At 38.6% G+C, this 21274-nt stretch overlaps 1 protein-coding gene across 15 annotated transcripts in view; it reads left to right on the forward strand.

The window, feature by feature from the left end:
- Nucleotides 1-21274, forward strand: part of FHOD3 (formin homology 2 domain containing 3) — a 377539-nt gene that overhangs the window by 171627 nt on the left and 184638 nt on the right. For all 15 annotated transcript variants that reach the window (XM_042048634.1, XM_042048643.1, XM_042048636.1 and 12 more), the window contains exons 4-5: nt 2448-2515; nt 16986-17091. In XM_042048634.1, coding sequence (XP_041904568.1) covers nt 2448-2515; nt 16986-17091 — 174 coding nt within the window. The remainder of the gene's footprint in view (nt 1-2447; nt 2516-16985; nt 17092-21274) is intronic.

The following is a 21274-nucleotide window of genomic DNA, read 5'->3' on the forward strand; positions in this document are numbered from 1 at the left end:
AGGTGAAGGCGCTGGGGGCCTGTATCTTTGAGCTGACTCAACAAGATTAGCTCTGCATGAGGAGGTACCTGTGAGTGGATGTTGTCTCTGGTAGAAGATGTCAGAAATGAGATGAGATGAGATGAGATGAGATGAGATGACTTACCTGGACTGTCACTCCTCAGATGGGTTTTTAACCCATCTCAAGCATTTGTGATACCTGCCACAACTGTTGTCAAACTTGATACTTGCAGTAGTTGTTGGTCCTTAGCTCTAACGATGGACGCCTTTTTGAGCTGCAGTCGGTAACTTCTGTCCTCTTTGCTGCAGACAAGCAGGGAGAGCATTGTTTGTGCTGATTGCCAAGGATGAGGTTATGCTCTGTGAAAAGACCAAGGAGAAAAAATGTTCAGCATTGTTCCTCTGAGATGTACCAAAAACCTTCATGCATCAATGAAACAACCAGTGTTATGGTATCATAACAATGGTTTGTTAGGACTTCACCCCGGGCTGGGATGATGATTTTTGTTTAAGACCGAGACCAACAGATGGCATTTGTTAGGACATTGATATTTATGTACAAAGTTGCCAGGACTTTAAGAAGTGGTGCCTCTCTTAATTAAGATGATAATGCACTGCCTTGTTTGGAGACATTCTGCTCATAATGATGCTGGTGAATTATGAATAGAGGGAAATTAGTAATAACAAATGCCAGATGGAGGTAACTTTCAAAAAGGAATATTTCGTGTAATGTGGCATGTAAAGTTGACAGACTGGGTCTTAGAAGATCTTTATTATTCTTTAGGCTTTCCTGACAAAATTACTCTTTATCCTGCCAAGAAACGTAGTCCTACATGCCAGTGCGTTTTTAAGTGAGAGTAATTAAAGTGTGCCTCTAAGTTTATGGCTTGAAGTGAAATCCGTTCCTCCAATGTTTTGTCAAGAATCTATAAAAAGTGCAAGAAAGGAGACAACTTATAACAACAATAGTTTTGCCAGTTCTGTACATTCTGCCTTTGAAATCAGAGGCAATTAGGGATGAACAAAACTACTTTCAAAGTTAAAAAAAAAGTGTTAGTTTTGCTGACATTTTACTTCATACTTTTTCTTTGGTTGAAGATGGCTGTTGGGAATAAGAAATGTTTTTCTAAAATTAAACCCTACCTTCCTTGATTAAAGTAAAAAATGATTACTGAGTTATAAATGCATTGAATCCTCAAATGCTAGGCCCTTTTTGCAACTTCCTGACAGAGGGAAATAAAATTTAATTTGGCTTTGTAGTATAAAGTGGTAATTGAAAGATAAATAGACAAGGGAAAGTAAGAAATAAAATGCTGGGATTTGATACTTAATTTTCTCATAAGAATATTGTCACTCCATGGGCATTCCAGATATCTGGACCTGCTGGCCACTGTCCATTGAAGAGAGGGTTCTTTCATGATAATCTGTGGATGAGGCAAAGTGTGTCATCTGAGGTGACCATGAAGATTTGATTTTCCTTTGTGATTGCCCTTAGATTGGAGTAATGTAATAAAATTAAATTAGGGACTTAAATTAAATTTAGGACTGTAGAAGTATTTAATAAAGTCTCTATCAGGTAATAGTAATACTAAATGTAGTAGACCAGGAAGATTTGTAGAGCTCACCTTCTGCTCTATCCCTGCATAATCACAAATCATTTCCAAATTTGCAACAACAGGCTTGAGATGCACAGTCTCAGACTTCTTCCAAAGGCACTAACATTGTTGCAGGGCTCAGAAAGGCAGCAGAGGAGTTGCTTTTGTCTTCTTTAAATTATTTCTGTGAGGATGCATTAGTAGGGGAATAAATGAAGTAATACATTTCAATATTGGATGATGAAAAGAAGGCTTCTGCTTCATTTAGAAAAAGGTCAAGATCAGTTTTCATGAGAATAAAACACTGTTTTGAATTATACTTAGAACAGACTGTCCGACTATTTCTGGTATTAACGTTCATTGCTATTGGAGAAAGGATTTAACAATAGAAAGATGAGAACACGAGAAAAGAATGTCTAGAGGGAAGGCAGTCAAGGATGGGATTCAGTGGCTCTAGCTTTGATAACAAAGGCAAAGAGTGGTCTCAGCTGAGTCTTTTGAGATTAATCTGGTACTTTCAGTAAACCCTAAATTTACCTTAATGCAGAAAGAACAGTATTTCTAAGCATTTTCAAAAACTCCACAGAGAATTGTTTCTCACTGATCTTGTTGAAGCTATTGTGAATTTACTTCAGATGCCATCTGAAGTTATAGACAACTAAATCCTGGTTTACATGCACATTTAATGAATAAGTCCTATATCTATATTTTTAAAAGCTAATTTTTTTGAGAGCAGTCTGCCTAATGGGAAGTGGGTGCTAGGACTCTTTAAAAAGCTGTACTACATTCTTGCTGTGTTGTCAGTTTTGTTTATGCTGAAGTTTTTTCTGTTTTCTTATTTTGTTTTCCCAGAAAAACTTTACAATTCCAATGGACGGGAGCTGAGACGGGCACTTTTTTCCTTGAAACAAATATTTCAGGTGAGCAGATAATAGCTGTCTATTCTGTGAGTTGAACATGAATTTAATTTTTTTTTTTTTTTTTTTTTTTTTTTTTTTTTTTAGTATAGAGAATAACAGTTTCTGGGGAAAGAGACTTTTAAGACTTCATTTGTAATTTGGAATTAGACTATTGCTTCTTAGGGTCTTTTATTTTTATGATCTGCAAACCTTCCCATGTTCCTTCAGTCTGTCAGAAGGCAGGACCAGATGTGGTGTAATGGCAGAATGAGTAGTGTAAATCTGCCAGGAGAGGAGACAAGAAAATTGAAACTCTTAGGTGGAAATTTAGACAGCTCTTTAGACAGTGGCATGGCTTGGTATTGGGAAGACTTGGAGGGGAATTTGAAAAGGTGATCCAGGGAACCATGAGGGAGGGTGATAGCCCAGTGTGGCCTGATTATGGACAAATAGTCTGGGTTTAAGCCACATCAAAAACTGAAAAGACCTGTGGGAGACACGCGACAGTTCTGATGAGGGACCAAAATGTACTGGGAGATCTCTGAAGGTGTTTGAACTTAGACTGAGTTCAGAGGAAAAGATTTACTGATAAGCCAAAAAGATGCTTCATAGAGCTGAGGAGGATATGGTAGTGACTGATCATTTTAAGGAAAGGCATGGTTTTGAGTGTGAATATTCATTATGGAGGAGATCTGAAATCTGGAGGATTTTGGGTTTTGTGGGGAAGTAGACAATGTGATAGACAAGTGGTGTGGTTGATAAGAAATTTGCTTGAATTAAAAGCTTGGATTTCAGATTGGTTTACTGGATAAAGAGAAGGACTTGGAAAAACTGCAGGACTGCAAGGAAACTTGTTGTAGAGAATGGGTCAGGAAAAGTAAAAATACATCCCCACTGTGAGAATTAGAGCATACTATCACTGTGATTCTCAAATGGAATTCATTTGAGACATTCCATTTTCAGTAAATATAAGTGTAATAAATAAGAGGAGCACTTTTCCTCCTCTACCAAGTGATCCAAATGGAGGATGACAACCTGTAAACCTTTCTTTAGCTATAATAGGTAGGTGGAAAAATTTCAAACTCCTAGTTTAACATTTTTGCTTTGTTTTAAATAGACATTTATTTTAAGAAGAATAAAAACATTTAAGAAATCTTCAAGACTGCAAATTTTCTAAACACATAATCCTTTTTATAGGTTTCAAAGTTAAGCATTTAGAATTTAGAAAATGCCAGAATTAAACTTTTCTGAACAGTAGGAGCGAGTGGTGAAGGGTGGACCATATAATGTTAAATCTTGGTAGCTGAAGATGTGTTCTGGGTCAGGAAAATGTCCCTGAATTTTGAAATTTTTGGGCAAGGAATGAGTTCCAGTTCAAAACAGTCTGGTCATCTCATGACTGCAGATTGGGAAAACCATTGTCTCTTCAGGAGACATTGTCCCTCACTCCCAGAGGGAGACTGCTTGAGAGTCACAAGGATGCAAGTTGGGTTTCCCTGTGAGCTTGCCAAGCATGTGGACTGTGTGCTCAGAGGAAATCAGGCAGGTTTCCAAGAGTCTTCTCTGGTTTCTTCTCTTTTTGTGCACTTCAGCTCTTTCTGGGAAATATTTGTGTTTTGCTGCATTTATGTATTCCACAGATAATCTGGGCACTCACTCATATTTAACAGTGAGCACTAAGCCTCTCTTCCCACCCATCCTGCACCTCCCATGCCCTTCCATCATGAATTCTCCCAGTTTGGGTATTCGTAAATATCCACTTCCCTACAGGTTATTTGAAGTCTAGTAGGTATTTCTGAGCAAAAGTGCTCAGTGCTTTCAGAGGACACACCAGTAAGATCTCTCCCTTCCAGCTGATCAGCTGTTCTACTGAAAATGTTGTTTAAATATTTATCCTAGTTAATTTAAGGAGTTGACTGTGTTGAAGAGTAACGAGAGAGAAGGGAGAAGCGATGCACACAACCCATATCTGTGTATGAATTTAGTCTTAAGTGAAATGCATCTGACTGTTTCAGGACATAATTTTCCTTGAAGAATTCAACTTTCTTGTTTTCTAATATACTTGGTATGGAAAGGGATTTTGGAATTACCAGATACCCCAGAACTGGTAGAACTGTGGCTAATTGCTGAGCAAACATGCCCTTAAAAAAGTCTGCATATACTCTCGAAATACAGGTTCTCTTAGGGGGTGATTGAAAAGTGTTCCTCAGGATGGAAACTGTTCGTATAATATGCTCAAGTATTTGAGGTAGTACACTTTCAACTGGAAAACAAGCCCCTGTCAACCCCGGTTTGCTTGCCAGCTTTGCTGTCCTTAACAACAGCATTACTAAGGGCATCCTTTGAGTTTGATCTTAGTTTATCTCATAATGAACCATGAGACAGAATGTAAGGTAATTTTTGTATCAGTTTTAGAAAGAAAATCTGTTCCAGTTCTTTACCGAAGGAAAATGCAAGTAAATATAATAAGGTTATATTACAAATGAAACATTATTGTCCAAAATGTCATGCCTCCTTTTTTTTTTTATATGACATGAAAGTATGTCAGCATTAGAAATTTATTATTATGGTAAATGTTTTTTTAAAGTGTGTTTTTCAACATAAATATATTTTTTGATTTTGTATGCCAGTATAGATAGTATTTTAAATTCCTTGAGAGTGTAATATTTTGGAAATAAAATGTTGACTTGAAAAAGAGTGTTTTCACAACAAGAAGTTTTCAGAGTGTTATGGAGACTTCATCATGTCTTTAAGTGCCAGGACAGTTCATAACACCATTTTTTTATAATTTCATCATTGCTGACTTAATTTGGCAGAGTTCTGTGTCAGGATCATTTTCAATTTAAAGACCTCCAAGGTAATGTGGAGTCTCTCATTTGCATTAATTGGGAATAAGCCCAAGTTTTACATTGAATTTGAATTCCAAATAGTCGGAGCTCTTGATTTTTCACGTGAAGCCTCAGCAAAGCTTAGCAATGTTTGGCAAGAGCAATGTCTTTGTTTCAAAATTTAGATGAAAGAGTCATTTGGCATGTCTAAACTTGGAATTTCTCTTTGATTTCTTCTGGTGGGCTGGTTTTGGCAAAATGATGAAGGTTATGTGGAGCCTTTTTCTTTGACAGTACTGCCATTCTGTTCCAGTCATTCATTCTGAAGGGGTGAGAGAGCCACAGTCATCATCTTTTTCTGGATTGTAGTGCAGTTTACTTCCTCTGTTTGCCAGTATGCTTTTTGACAAACAAACTTACAGAGTAAGATGAAATTGATAACCAGTACAGTTTCCTTACCTTTGAATGGATTTTCTGACAGACTTCTGAATTGCCTGGTTCTTGTATTTATCAAAGAGTCATGGTTTTTGTGCAAAGTGCTAAAAATTCCAAAGGCATTGAGCAGAATCCAGCCGAACATGGCACTTAGAAAATCAGGCTCAAAAATCATTCCTCATTTCGTAAGAGGGTTGAAAATACATCTGCTTAAAACATTTAATTCAGTATCAATCTTAAAAGCAAAAACTTGAGCAAAAGCACAACAATAAATGTAAATAGTGCTGTGAGATTTAAGTGGTAGTAAAAACGTTTATTTAACACAGCCTGTGATACAATTGGATGTAATATAAAGCATGCATGTTTTACAACCTATAAGCAAGTGTGTCTTGTAGTTACAAAGCATAGTTTCAAATCATGTTGATTGCATAATTTCAAAATAGGAAATAACTGGGTAAGAATGTGGTGTTGTAAGAAAAATAAGAAAGCCATAAAGCATGTCTCAAGTCTGTTGAAATCTATAACCTTGTGTAAATCTGCTTATTAAAGTTTTGGAAAATATTTTTAATCAATAACCATCAATCATTAGGTTTCCTGGAAAGGAGACCTAAAGTGTATATTTTAAAAAGCCAGCTCTCTTTTAGGACTGTTTTGCCTACAAGTGTGGTTTGACAGGTGCAGGAGATCTCCCATTAGGTTTCCTTGAGGAGCCTAGATTCCTGTTTTGTGTTGTGATCAGCGTATCAAGGGACACAGTTACAAAATTCTCTTTCAGAATTTTCTTCTATTGTTGAGAAATTCATTAATCATTGAACAATTGAGCTTTGTGTAAAAAATGTCACAAAGAACAGCTATGTGGGAGCCCTGGAAACATTAACTAGAAGGTGTTTGGATAGACACAGTCTTATCAGTGAGTGAAATCAAATGTCACACACTTCAGCTGCTAAGGAGTCATCAATCATCCTTAGGAGTGACGAAGGAGTATTCTGTGTTTGCCTCATTGATCTCAAGGAAGGAGGCTGCTCCTTCCCCTCCTGCAGGCATGACTGATGAGTCCTTAGGGCTTGAAGCTGTGTGACACTTGATTTAGGGGCTGCTGTCATCACTTGTGAGGCAAGCTGCCTGCCACCTCTCCCCTACAAGAGCCTCTTGGAAGGGTTCTTGGTTAAGTCATGAAAAAGAGAAACCTTAATTTCCTTCCCAAATTGATTTCACCAGAGTTCTACATAGCAGTTTACAGATCTATTTAATCCTATTTTACAAAGGAGATGTCTCATCTCATAGATATTTAGAGATTATAAACAAAATAGATATGACACATTAAATGTCAAAATGAGTGTCTCAGTTTCATTAGCAAGTAGAGTGCCTTCTTCATGTCTAGACAGTGTTACGGGCTGAGATCTAAACAGTGCTTAATGAGAGTAAAAACTGTGAAGTGCTTACACCGTAAAGATAGCCTAAAACTTGGGAAGCCACCAGTATTCCTTCTCTAAGCACTACGAATGTTTGACTTGAAACAGGAAATGTTGTTTAGTATGATGCCCCTGTCTACTTTAGCTTCCTCAGGTATGTAATACAATGTCTGAATGTTGTTTGATCTGTTGCTTATCTGCCATGAAGAATATTCCTGGTAGGGTCTGCCCTAGGTGACTTTTCTAGGAATTTTTAATTCTGCTATTAACTGGGAGGACAAACACACAGTATGTTGATGTATCTGCTGTCTACAAAAGGTGCAGAAAATGAAATTCTGTCCCTATCAAGCCAGTGGCATAAAATGTCTTTAGTTTCAGTATTATTTTTAGCTGGTGGTTGAGTGTATACAGGGAGATAGACTGTGGTAAACAGAGATGATTACAGCAGGACTTTTTTTGTTCATTCCTGCTAAATGCCATTATTGGGGGGAGGCAACCAAAGATTTTCTGCCTAGTAATTTGATAGGTTAATGTGAGACTGAGGTGTAACTTATTTTTGCTTGCTTGCTTCTTACATTCACAGGGGGAAAAAAAAAGTTATCCGGGGAAAAAAGATCCTCTAATTATCTGGGCCTTCATTAACTGAATAAAATGAAATATTGGATGAAGAAAGATGCTTACAAATTGTTCAACATGCTTAAATAGGAGCACAGTTTCTTTTCTGTGTTCTTTCTTTCAGCCTGTTTTGAGAATTGTAGCACAGTTCAGTTCCCTCTCAGTTTATTGTTCTGTACAACCCAGAAAGGCAGCCCAACATTTTCAGTGGTAGAACTTGATGATAACTCTGCGATTTTTCTCAGGTGAACACGGCATCATCCCAGCTACAAAGTTAAGTGCAGTGGGAACACTAGAAGTAGCATTATATCATAACAGTAAGATGGCTTTCTACCTGCAGCTCCCTCATCAGATGCAGGAATCAGGCAGGTTATGTAAAAGTAGTGAAGTTAATGGCCAAAGTCACAGAAGAAGCAAAGTGCCATGTTCAGAGTAAAGGGCAAACAGGACCTTCTTGAGGAAGATAGTGATGAAGATTAGGCAGAATCACAGTAATTCAATCTTGGTAATTGAAGAAAGCAAACTTAAAGTCAGAACATAAGTGTGCCATGGGAGCAACTTTGCTGTGCAGGCTAAGGACCCTTTCCTCTCTAAATTTTGTCCTTCATTAACTTAAGACAACAGTAATTCTTTAGGGTTGTCAGTTACATCCACTGAAGGTAACTTTGTTTTTGTCTTAGTGGTGCAAATTTCTATTTCCTTCCCTATGTGTTAGGTGCCAATATGTGTGTTTTAGTGACTTGTTAAATGTCAGAAAAATTTAAACATGAAAGACTGTAGGCTGATTTTTCTCCTTGGTTTAACCTAAATTTCCCCTCTTTCAGTTTGTACCCATTACTCCTTGTCCTATCACTGCAGCTCCTGATGAGGAGTCCCTCTCTGACTTCCCTGTAGGCTCCCTTCAGATACTGGGTGGTTACGATGGGATCTCCATGCAACCTTCTCTTCTCCAGGCTGACCAGCCCCAACTCTCTTGGCCTGGTTTTGTAGGAAGGGTGCTCCAGTCCTCTAATCCACTTCATGGCCCTCCTCTGGACTCACTCCAACAGTTCCATGTTCTTCTTATGTTGGGGACACCAGGACTGTGCACAGCACTCCAGGCGGGGTCTCGCAGAGCAGAGGGGCAGAATCCCTTCCCTCATCCTGCTGGCTATGCTGCTTTGGATGCAGCCCAGGACACATCTGGCTTTCTGGGCTCCCAGTGCACGTTGCTGGGTCATGTTGAGTTTTTCATCAACCCAGGTTTCCCCTGCAGTTTTTCCCCCAAGTTTTCTCTACAGGGCTGCTCTCAATCACTTCTCTGCCCCACCTGTAGGTGTGTCTACAATGGCCATGACCCAGGTCACTTGAACTTCATGAGGTTTGCATTGGCCTTCCTCTCAAGGTCCCTCTGATCAGCATCCCTTCCCTCCAGCAACAAAATTGAGGATGAATTTTCATTGTTGTCATCACCAGAAGCCTACATTGCAGGCTGCCTAAGTATATTGCCTCACTGAAAGTAAAGGGGGATGGTAATTTCCATGCATGCTGTTGTAAAATGCTGCTCCATGTAAACAGATGAAAGAAAAGGAAAAAAGGGAGCAATGTAAAAATACTGATGTCTCTGTGTCATGTTATGGCCATGCTTCTACACAGATGTACATGAAATGAGTTTGGAAGATGTAAAGACTGGTGGACAGAAGAAAATGAGGAGTGAAGCCACAGCATGGAGGAGTGTAGGGAAAAGTTTGGAGGGAAGAGGAATGGAAGCTTGGCACAGCTGGTGAGGGCAGTAAAGTGGCTGAAGTGCATTTGCAATCAACAAGAAGAGCAAGGGGAAGGAGCTTCCATTGAGATACAAACCAGCTGCTTGATCCTTGCAGACCCTTCACCTCTAAAATTCTTCTGCCTCAGTTATTTCTAGCAGCTTACTGCAATTTTGGGACATCCCAGTCCAGGGCAATCTTGTTCTCAAGGAGTTGTTCTTCTAGGTGCTGGTGAGAATTTGACAGAAGGAAGACAGCAGGTGAACCTGCCTAGCACCTGTCTTGGGGTAGTTTCTGGCTTACCAAGTATCAGGGAGTGGAAATACATGTCCTAGAGAAATGGTCTCTCTGCAGCAGAGGACTCTCAGATCTGTGTTTGGTTCATCTTCTAAAAGTAGTGCCCTGACACAATGTAGAGCTGAGGTTTCAGGTTTAGTACAAGACTTGCCTACTTAACCACTGGCTTACCTGGTCCATACACAAAATTGTTTTGTAGCTTCATAAATAATTGAGGTTGAAATGGCAACACAGTCTTGAGAGACTCGTAGGACCTCACTTTATGTATGGATGTGTATATATATGTGCGTGTGTGTATGTTTTTGGAATGATTTCTTTCCAGATTTGTTTGCAATAGATGACTTGGCTTTTAAAATGGACTGAAATAAACAGTGACAATTGAATTAGATAATATCAGGCACTTCTGGATTGGCAACCTAGGATTTTAATTATATCAATAATTTTGGAGTCCAAAGGACAGAACTATAGTTTGAAGTGTGGGAAAGTAACTATAAATTATATCTTGGCGATCTGTGCTCCTTCAATCACTTCCTGACTATGTTTACTCAGTTTTCAAGCCAGAGCAAGCTTTTCTAATGGCAAACATTGCAAGCCAATCTTGATCTGTAAAATGCGACCTGTCGCTTAGCCAATAAAAAAGCTGGACTATGGAAATGCTTTGGGATTTCTGTTTCTAATAGAGCACAACATAGCTTTTATTACTACATCATTTTAGTCTTGTCAATGGGAGTAATTATTTTGCTGGTAACTTCAGCAGATGTGATGCATACTGAAGGCAGGTAGCTATAGTTAAAAATACTATTGTGGAGGCTTAGTTGTGATATATTTCTAATGTAGTCACTGGGGTTGCAGAGGTAGGCAGCCAAAAGGGCGGCTGGGAGGAATTGCATGTTAATTTTCCATTGCTCCTGGGATGGTGAATCGTATAAGCACTTGAAATTATACAGGGAGCCTGTGGATATGAAGACTCTCGGGTCATGGAAATGTGTTATGGTCATAGCCCTGTGCTGCCACATTGCTACTGCTGCCCAGGGCAGTCAAATTAGGGGCAAAGTATGGGGTTGATTTGGGTTTTGTTTGTCTATGTGAGGGTCCCCCAGAGCCAAAGGAATGCTTTGGAAAAAAGATCTATGTCTATTCTCTTTGCACTATTAAGTATAGGAAGGGTGGAACAAGGACCCACTCATCATTGATGCTATTGCTAATAGAAACCTGGATTTTATCATTCTGCCTTTACGCACTTAGTAACAGAGAAAGATTTTGAAATATATTGGGCAATATTCCTTTATTTTACTTTGTTGTGGTGGAGTGCCTGATACATTGTCATCTGAGATTTATGCGGGCAAAAGCCTGCAGTCGTGCATGGTTTGCTCTTTGACCTGCCTCCTCCTTCCTCCCTTTCCTCACCAGTCAGCTGCTGTCCCTCTGCCGCTAATTTACATCCCCAAATGAATGAAGCTTAATCCCTAAACCTTAATCCTCCTAAAACCAGCTGAACTTTGTGATCCTATCTTGACTTTGCAGGAGATTAAAAAAAAAAAGGGGGGGGGGGGGGGGTGTTAGAAAAAATGTGCTCTAACTTCTAAAGAGTGCAGCCATCTTTTATGTTTTTTGGAGGGCTAAAATGCACTGGCATTGTATTGATCGATGTATTTTTCCTTTTTATTTTAATTTTTCACGTTGAACATAACCATTTGGGGTTTCTGTTTCAGTTCTGCTTCCTTGCTGAGCAGTGTGTACTCTTGGCAGGGGAATCTGAGGAAGAGGGCTTTCCAAGGAGACCTCGCTCTGACATAATAATGTGGACTGGGGACAGTGCACTCTGCCAGCATACTATTTCATAGATGAACATAGCAATGAGTCAAAATTTCACTAGCTCTCTCTCTTGAAAAGTAGGGATGTTTACTTCAGGAGCCAGGTAGTGTCTGAATGAGCTGCACCCTTTCTGCTTGTAGGATTCTGTATCCCAAAAGATTTCAGGCTGCAGAAGAGAATGCTCCTCCACTTTAAGCTGGGTATATATTTCTCCTCATAGTCATGGTGCCCGGTGAATTGGCAATATTCATCATACCTTTTGCCTAGGTGAATTATCACAGTGTTGAAATGTGAATGCAGTATATATTTGTACAATTTTTGGTTTACAGACAAAACCAGAGCTGACCTGATAATCAGAGTTTAAATCTCTCTTAATAGGGATGTTGTAGAGTGACAGAGCAGAGAGGGAAGCTCTTCCTCAAGTAGACAGTGAAGTGCATCAACCTCTGGAGCTCAGTTTGAATGCAATCCCTCTTATAAACCCACAGGCAAAGCTTAGCAAGGAGATTCTCCTCTCTGCCTGTGCTGCTCTCACTTTTAGGCTGGATCATAGCAACTTGTGCATTTTTGAAGGTTTGGTCAGTATGGAATGTGATTGCTGGCTCACTTAGTAATGTGTCGTGTGGAGAGCACAGGTTGGGGAACCTAATGGTTTTCCTTATTTAAAGAAATGAATATTATAAAATGTGCAGTCTTTAACTTTGTAACAGATACAGGAGAGAATTGTACAAGATGGAATTAAATATGGGAATGCTTAAGCACCCAGAAACAATGGGATAGCTTATTAAAGGAAAGCAGGGAGAGAAAAACCCAAAACATAAAAATGAGATTCTTCTTGGTGGAAAACTTATAGACAAGCATCTTGTTTTGTGTTATGATTCCTTGGAAAGACAGTACTTTGCACAGCTGTTAGCCACGTAAGAAAGAAATACATATGTGCATATCTAAGTGTGAATATTCACTTAGTATTCCAGTTTCCCCAAATACTTGGAATGAAGCTTTCAGCAGTGCTTGTTAGATTAAAAAAAAAAAAATCCTCTTGAGAAACTATGTTCCAAAACCTCAATTCTTATTAGGAAATGAAGCAACTTTCTTGTGGCATAAAAATAATCATGCTTTGGGTAGAAGCTTTCAAACATATGGCCCACAGAAATAGCAGACTTCAGAAAGATTTATCTTAAACAGTCTATAAACAATTTATCTTTGCATGTGGAAGCTGCACATCAGATAAAACATGTTCTTGCAAAGTGCCGTTCCTTAGGAAAACATCTTCAGTCTCCATCTTCAGGTAAGACCCCGCAAAACTACCTTAGAAAATATGTCAAATGGTACAGAAGTGTAGGAAAGAAGACTGTAACTCCCCCACTGCTTTGCCAATGACACAGGAACCAATGGTACAGGGTTTGTAGGGTCTTTTTAGTTGCTAGTCTGAGTTACGGAGGTGAAAAAGTATGGTTTGTGCATTTTGTCAACCACACAAGCAAGTTTTAATATACCAGTTTGAGTATAGTGTCTTTTTCATTATATTGGACAAAAATAGCCATCTATTGCACAGACATATATTATCTTGTTTTTTCTTCCTCTGGGATGCGTAAAAAAAGGAAGAGACATGATCTAATTCAAGTCTGTGAATAAACGAGCAAAATATAGTTATCTGACGAGGCCAATGGTATCTTTTCATGAAGACTTTAAGTAGCCAGCCTTTGTGTCACTGCACAATCTTTATGGTTGGCAGGAGCTTAGCAGGAAGCTTAGAGAGCTTTGCCTGTTTTGCTGTTTTTCTCATCAGTGCCTTAATGCCTGCTGATTAAGGGCTCATAAATCTTTGCAATATTAGCAGAGGAGTCCATTTCCATAGCAAATGGCAACATTTCCCTGCCTCCTTCTAGCTGTTATCACACAGTGTGGCATATACTTGTAGGTATCATTGTCACACTCATGCCATATATTCTATGCAATGAATGCTCTCTTCCTGGAAACCTGAACCTCTTAACCGCTGCTAGAGAGTAGCCTTTACTCTTGAGGTCACCTAACTTGGCAAGTCAGTGAGTTAATGGGTCTGAAAAAATTATCCTAGACCAAAATTGATGTAAACATTCTCCTTTCAATGTAGACCGTATGGGCTTGCATGCCTTTCATCTTTTGCTGCACATTCCAGATGTTTGCTTCTTTCCTCTCATCGTATATACAGGATGGGATAGATAATGTACTGAGTTGAGATTTATGTCCAAGGCATGATGTGTTTGTATTCTGCTTGATTACACCTTCTTTTTCCCCTTTTATTTGGGAGAGGAGAAGTACCTTAAAAGCCTTTTTTAAATTCAGGTTTGATTTGTTTATTCAATGCTTTCCAAAAGCAGTCTGGTTGGAGTTCCTCATCCCCTCTATTTCCTCTGCTGTTTCCCTGCAATATATCTCCTTTCAGTTTAGGGTGACTCTGTGACTTGGTTGCTTTGAAAAAATTCCAGGAGAACTTCAACTCAAAATTTGCTTTGGAAAGGTCCGTGTTAAAAAATAAATAATTAAATAACTAACTACACAAATAAATCAACATATACCCATATTTTTAGCTTGATTTATTTTGACAATCAAATGCTAATTTCTAATTTTTCCCCAGCTGATGCACTAATATGCATTCACTATTTAAGGTTATGGGGAACACCTTAAAGTTACAGTGGCTGTTTCAGTTTTTTATCTTTCACTGAATTTCAGCAGCCCTTAATGGCTAAATGCTATTAAAAATTTTATTTTGTTTTTTTGGGTTCAACCTGAAGGACTCTGAAACTGAACTACTGTTAACTTCTCTTCTATATGGACGATTCTTAAATTTATTTTTCATCATCCAAATGTCATTTATTTTTCCCAAAAAGGCATGGTAGTTCTATTAATACATGTCTGAATCCACAGACCACAGTTATTCCTACTTTTTTCTGTTTTTCCAGTATTCTTTATTTCACTGTGTGTCCATCCAGAATAGATTCCTTTTTTCCTCAATTCAAGGAGGATTCAAACACACTTGATGCAAAATCAAAATGTATACTCAAGTATCAAGAAAACTTATTTAAAGAAAAAGGAAATGTTTTTGAATGAGGATAACATTACCATCTGGAAAAAATTGTGATTATTTCACTCAAGAATTTGATTTGTTATATGTGTTATTTCTCTTAAATTAGACAACTGTGTTGTCTAACTATGCATCTGTCTCTCAACTGATTTTTAGAAAAACTATTTTGGAGGGTGTTTTCCCCACAGCTTTCTTGATTCTCTACAATTCCACCAGTTTCTGTTAGTTTCCTAAATTCTATGTACTCCTGTCTTTGGTCCCTTGCCTTTACTGCCACTACTGCCCCACTCTGGGTTTGGCATCTTTTCTCTTTAGTAGCAGGGAATTTTTAATCATTGATCTTGGCACACAGAGTAACTTCCTAGGCATGCAAAGTCCTTGTGGAAGGCCTTGTTACCCTGACACATAGCCTTAGTTTACCTGAACCCTTAATATACTTTACATTAAGCTTCGCCGAGAGATTCCATGGGTATGTTTCCTCTCTTGAGTTTTAGGAAAAACAAAATGCAAAATTCTTGAAGAACAAAAAATTATTCAGGTATCCTTGAGTTAAAAACACATGTAACAAAGGGATGCATGGGAAGGAGCACTCACCTGGTGGTGAAAATGCACAGAGGAAATTTGTCTTCAAAAAGTTGTGTGCTTGCATCTGTAGTGCCATGGTCTGACATATGAGTTTGTAAACTTCTTGGCTTTTCAGAAAACACTATTTAAGGCTTTTATCTATCTACTGAAAAAAACCCAGCACTCTTAAAAATACAACATTGAGATTAAGAAATAAAAATTATTTTTAGCTCAAGGGTGCATATGCAGAGGTGAATTTTATCTTATGTATTTTGGGCTTTTATGATATGCTTTCACCAAGATGTGGGGTATGATTGCATGCTTCCACTTTGTATACTTTCATACTTTATTTAAAGGATAAATCACTTTTATCATGTGATAAATATTTTTCAAATTGTTTTAACAACTTAGACCAGCTAAAACATGAAACTGATTTTTTTTTTTTCTCATAATTTCTAAACTTCTCACAAACTGCTAGGTTACCTTCCAATTATTAGTATCCCATTTGGTCAGACCGTAGGAATTATTGTGAATTATCTCTGGCAAAAGAAGGAAATTCATAATAAATAAACTGTCCAGTGGAAAAAAACTCTAAGTAAGTGAAATGTCACACTAAAAGGAGCTTGATTATTTTATTTCTCTTGGCAGTTTTGTAAGTGTTTGCCATGAATTCAAAAATCACTCTCAACAAATCTACTGTATAGATCTTGGGTTCTTGGGGCTGCACTACTGGAAAGCTGGAATTTATGTCTGTTACACTGTTGTGTATGAAAGCATAAATTAAGATTGTTTAAAAGAAGGCACTCAGCAACTGTGATTGTCTGCAGAGTAATTCTCTCCCATTAAGATCTTAAATTGGTCTTGTGCCTAATTTGCATGGCTAATTCATTAGGGGCTGTTTAATCCAGTTATTAGTAGCTTCTTTGTCTGCGTGAGCCTTCTGTAAGGGTAGACAAGCTTTAGATGTGGTGCTCTATAGTCCCTTGGCATCGCAGTTAGGTATGTAAGGCCCAGGAAACCCCTCCTCTCCCTGGTGTCACTTCCACCTGTGATATGGGATTATTCTCCTGCCCTGAGGGAAGGACTGATGGTGGAAAAAAAAGTGAGTCACTTTAGCAAGTATCAACTCCTGTGACACTTTCTCTTGTATTTGCTGTGTTTTCCATCACAGTGTGGGCATATTATCTACCAGTGCTCTTATTCTTAACACTTTAAATATTCTAAATATAATGAGTTAATATTATGTTAATAAATATAATATTACATTGCAATAAAACCAGTTTTAAAGTTTTGGTGTACACACTTAAAATACTGAATCATGCTGAGGAATAGAGACGGTGTTCTCTTGTAGATCCTGACACTTCAGGGATGTAAGGATATTTGTTTATGTGATATGATGAGATTATAGTATTGTGGAGGATGTCTGCAAGCCTTCAATGAAAAAAAAAAGAAAAGTCAGGCAGATTTTAATTTTCTGTAGTTGACTGAAAGGTTAAAGCTTGTTTTTCTTGCTTTGCATTGATGCATTTCATTCTGATTTTAAAGCTCAGAATTCTGCTTGTGTTCTTCTGTATAATAATTTTGCTTATCAACTTGCTTGCACCACATGAAACATAGAATCAATGTTTCAGGCATGCATTTGTTTTTACATTATGATATAATCTATTTCTTTGTCGTTCAAAATTCTAATTCAGCTTTTCCTTTCTCCTGTGACAGGATGACAAGGACTTGGTTCATGAGTTTGTTGTTGCTGAAGGTCTGACTTGCTTAATCAAAGTGGGAGCAGAAGCCGACCAGAATTATCAGAACTACATCCTGAGAGGTAAAGGAAATGCATCCAGAAGTTGTTTTTATTGCTTGGAAGCCCTCACAGGTCTGCAGCAACTTGCTGTGTGAAGTGTCTTTGAACTTGCTTCTCAGTTTGGTCCTGATTCTTTCATGTTATGCAAGAAAATTAAGGGCAGATTAATACCAGTGAGCAGAATGAATTGGAATATTTGGAATCTTGATAGTCTCCCCATTGCCCACCTTTTCTTGTAGATTATACTGCAAACCTCTAATTCTAAGAAAGGAAAGGCCTTCTAAAGCCTCTACTGGATAACTGTGTCAGAGGGCACAGAACAAAACAACTGCCTGGAGTGCGGTCATCTTTTACAGAGGAGCTGCTGTGAGCAGGTTGGACACAGCAGGACTAGTTTTGTGAGCTGTGTGTCTCTCCTCTCTTGCAGTGATGTGTGGCTCTTGACCTCCCAGGTTATGAGGGTTTTCTCCATGCTGCTTAGACAGTTCAAAATTACCCGGGAAACAGAGAGGGGCAACACCCAGCCTGCTCCATCACCCTGTTGGGAAATGTGTTTTTGTATCACTTCTTTCTGTTGTGGTGCAGCAGAATGCAGCATCATCAGTATCTGTGGATATCATGCAGTATCCATGGACTAAACAGGGAGAAAGTCATACCTTAGGGGTCAGTTGGCTGGAAACAATGTTTGGCTATCTGACATTTTGGAGCTAAGCAGGTAACGAGAGGTTTAGGTTCTGTTCTTTGCACTACAAGGATAACTGGCAAAGATAGGGTTTGGAGAGTGATTTGGAAAAGGTGTGCTATGTGATTAGAAAGTGATTTCCTCTGTTGTGGCCCAAATGGATGTGTGTGTTTTTCATCTAGCCAGGCTAGGCTGTAAATTGGAGGAAACCTAGGCTGTAAATTTGGAGAGTTTCTTCAGTATTTTGAGGGGAGAACAGTCACTCCAAGGGATCTCTGCTGCTGGATGATCTCATAGTAAATACAGACTGCTTACGAATGCATAGTTGTGGTAGATTGCTCATTCGAGTTTTCTTAGACTGACGTATATGGCTGTATTCGAAAACGTTGCTTTGATGTATTTAACTGCTAAAACTCAAACTACACATTGAGGAGCAAAAAAAAATATACAAAAACAAGTAGAAGGATTTTGTAAGAACCAGAAATGCTGAATTATGGAAAGCAAGGATTCAAATAGTAAGTGGGGCTTCATGTGGAGACGTTGAAGATAAGATCAGCTTTTGGAGGTGTAAAAGAAACAAGCCAGTAGTACAGAAATTACGTTCTATGTCAGTAGCTGTGCAGTCACATAAAAGTACTTGAATAATAGACAAGGACACAGAAACATGTGCAATAAAAAGTTTCTGGGAGAAAACTGGCCATAGATGCTCTCAGGAAATTCAGACTAGAAGCAAAATAAAAGTGCTGTATGGGACAGTCTGGCCTTCATTCAAGGAGCCTTCCCCTTCTCCTTCCCCTCCCATATTCTAATGCATCCATCATTCAAGGGGATATAATGGTCTCTTTCTTGTTGTGGCTCTCAAGAGCTTGGTTCTATAATCTAAAATGAGAAATTTTCAAGTGAATTCAATGAATGATAAAACAGAGCCTTAGTGCCAATGTCCACAGCATCATACAAATGAAACTCATCTCATTGCATTGTTATTAACAAGATTACAGCTTGTTCAAAATGAATCTAACAAATAAACAAACAAAACAACAATACAAAAAACTAACTGGAAGTATGCCATAAAGCTAAAAACATTATTTCAGGAAGATGCCTTTCGGGATTGGTAGCTTCTGAAATCAGGTCTTTTTTTTCCCCACATTGCTGCTGTGTGAAGCTGAAGTTTCTCTCTGGGTAGTGTATCCTAGCATCTTGTACAATAATACAACTTTTCTGTGTGATGTGGGCTTCATTTCAGAACCAAAATTGGTCTTGATTGTCTTTGAGGAAGTTCAAAGCTTGTTACAACTCCAAAATTATATCAGGTGGTTTGCAGTTCCAGGAGCCAGCATGTACTTTCTGAATAGGTCTGCGTATGCAGTGAGATAAAGATAGGTTTGGAAGTACAGTATAGCCAAACAATCTTATCCGACTGCATTGAGGAGGGTGCTGAAAAGAAGCATTAAATACGTCATGTAAGAGTGTTTCTGGTTATTAATTTTGGAAGATCATAGTGGTTGGTTAGGGAGTTTTATTGTGGCAGTTGTGTGTACTTATTGTAGTGCTGCATTTTACTAAACCGGTAGTACTGGTAAATAGGTGAGTAAATTTTACTGAAGGTAGATCACAGTTAGCACAGAGGTGGTCCCGTATGCTCTAAGCTTAGTGTTAAGTAGTGAAGATTTGAGAAGTAAAATGTAGTCTTCTTTTAGAAATGTTGTGCCTTCTTGCTGTGGTGTCCTTGTTCTGCTGATCCTTTTGGAGTGGAATATATTCTCCTTATTTTCATTGCATTTAACCTAAATCATAAATAGATGGGATTTCTCCTAAGTTCCATATTCTGGCTGCATTCCTCCAGCACCTTTGGTGTTATTCACTCTTTTCCTCTGGCAATACTAACTCAACTTGCAGGGCTTGTGACAGTAAGTGGCAGCCTTAGGCATGGCATTGCCTCCTTTGCTTCAAGGACTCACCCACATGAGGCTGTCCCTCATCTTGACTGAGCAATTTCCCAGTGTTTCACATCAACTTGTTTGCCTGCACTCATCAAGAAATAGCTTTGTACCTTGGAGGGAAAACAGGCTGGAAATACACGTATACTTAACAGCTGTAGGTGCTTCAGTGAGTTCCAGGGACAAGTTATCTCTTGAGGACATTTCTTTCCTTTTTCCAAAGTCCATGTTGTTTCACTCTAATGTTTCCTGGTCGCAAATTTCTGCTTTGGGATTTTGATTTGGTTCAAGCCAGCCTGAACTGCCAAAAAATGATTAAATATGAGTCATGAAAATTTTAGTTACTTTAATGGGTGAGTGAAGAGAAGGTAAGCGTGGCTTTTACATACAACACGGAGAAATCCAAACAGTTTATTGTTGAGTGCTAAGGAATGACTGTTTACTTCTGCTCAGGTCCCCTGAACTAGACGGTACCTTTCCCAAAGTGTTCCCTGCTGTCAGCATATAGCCTATAGACTGGAAACCAACATTAGCCAGGGCTTCTCTCGAGGGTTACTTTTTTAGAAGACTAGCTTAGGAAACAGCTTTTGATCCTCCCTATGTAACAGTTCTTAAGCCTAAATTTATTCTCCAATGTTCCTTTTAATTATTATGGACATCTAAAAAAATCATGGTTTGAGGGACTTTTTTCCCCCCATGAAAACAGGATTGTTTTCCTTTTGTTATTTCCTCCCTCTTCCTTTTTTTCCATAAGGATCCATAAGGATGAAGAACTTCACTGGTAGCATGGAAGTTAAAATTTTCTGTCCCAGTTACAAGATTGCCATATGGTGGATGTTACCTTAATATTCAAAAATAAATGGGAATGGGTTAAAAGTAATAACTATGTCCATAACTGGTGAAAATTAATGTAAATCTTATTGTAATTTTGAAGATTGTTTGGATATAATTTTGAAATTGTCTGTTCCTTGCACAGAATGAGAAAGCAACACATGAAATGCCATGGTAGCCTTCACCTTTTCTGATAATTTAGCCAGTGCTGTTGGCAAGGTGAGGAAAAAAAGCAGCTTGTGTAGACCAAGGCTTAATTGTTTTAAAAATATATTGAAAAAGTAAGCTATGAGGGTTCAGGGATGACTTTGCTGACACTCTGATGTGAGGAGTTCTGCTGGTGGGGGATCCTGTGCTGTCTGCCCCTCAGATCAAACGAGAAGGTTGTCAAAAGGTCATCCAGCCTCATTTGCAGTGTAATTGTGTACTTGGGTCCCTATTTGCCTGCTTGTGGATTCAGATCAGTATTTAGAAGTGTCCATAATTAGATGAAAGCTAGAGATTGTTCTTGTGGTCTGAAAGCACAAGCCATGTGTCCAGTCCGAGCAGGCAAAGGCCTTGACCTTGCTGCAAGATCTGAGGAACGAAGGCTGAGGGAAAAACAGGACAGCAGTCAGTGCTCATACTAGACTATGCTTGAGTCAAATTCAGCTTTTGGAGGCAGCTCTGATTTAGTGAGAGATGTGTGCTTATATGGAGAACAAGAATTTGAGTGTCAAGTCTGGATGAGAGATGGTTTCAATTTTATTTGGTG

Source organism: Corvus kubaryi, unplaced genomic scaffold (assembly GCF_017639235.1).
Source record: "Corvus kubaryi isolate FWS band 111438036 unplaced genomic scaffold, C.kubaryi_AGA036_p1.0 68, whole genome shotgun sequence".
In the NCBI taxonomy this organism is placed as follows: domain Eukaryota; kingdom Metazoa; phylum Chordata; class Aves; order Passeriformes; family Corvidae; genus Corvus; species Corvus kubaryi.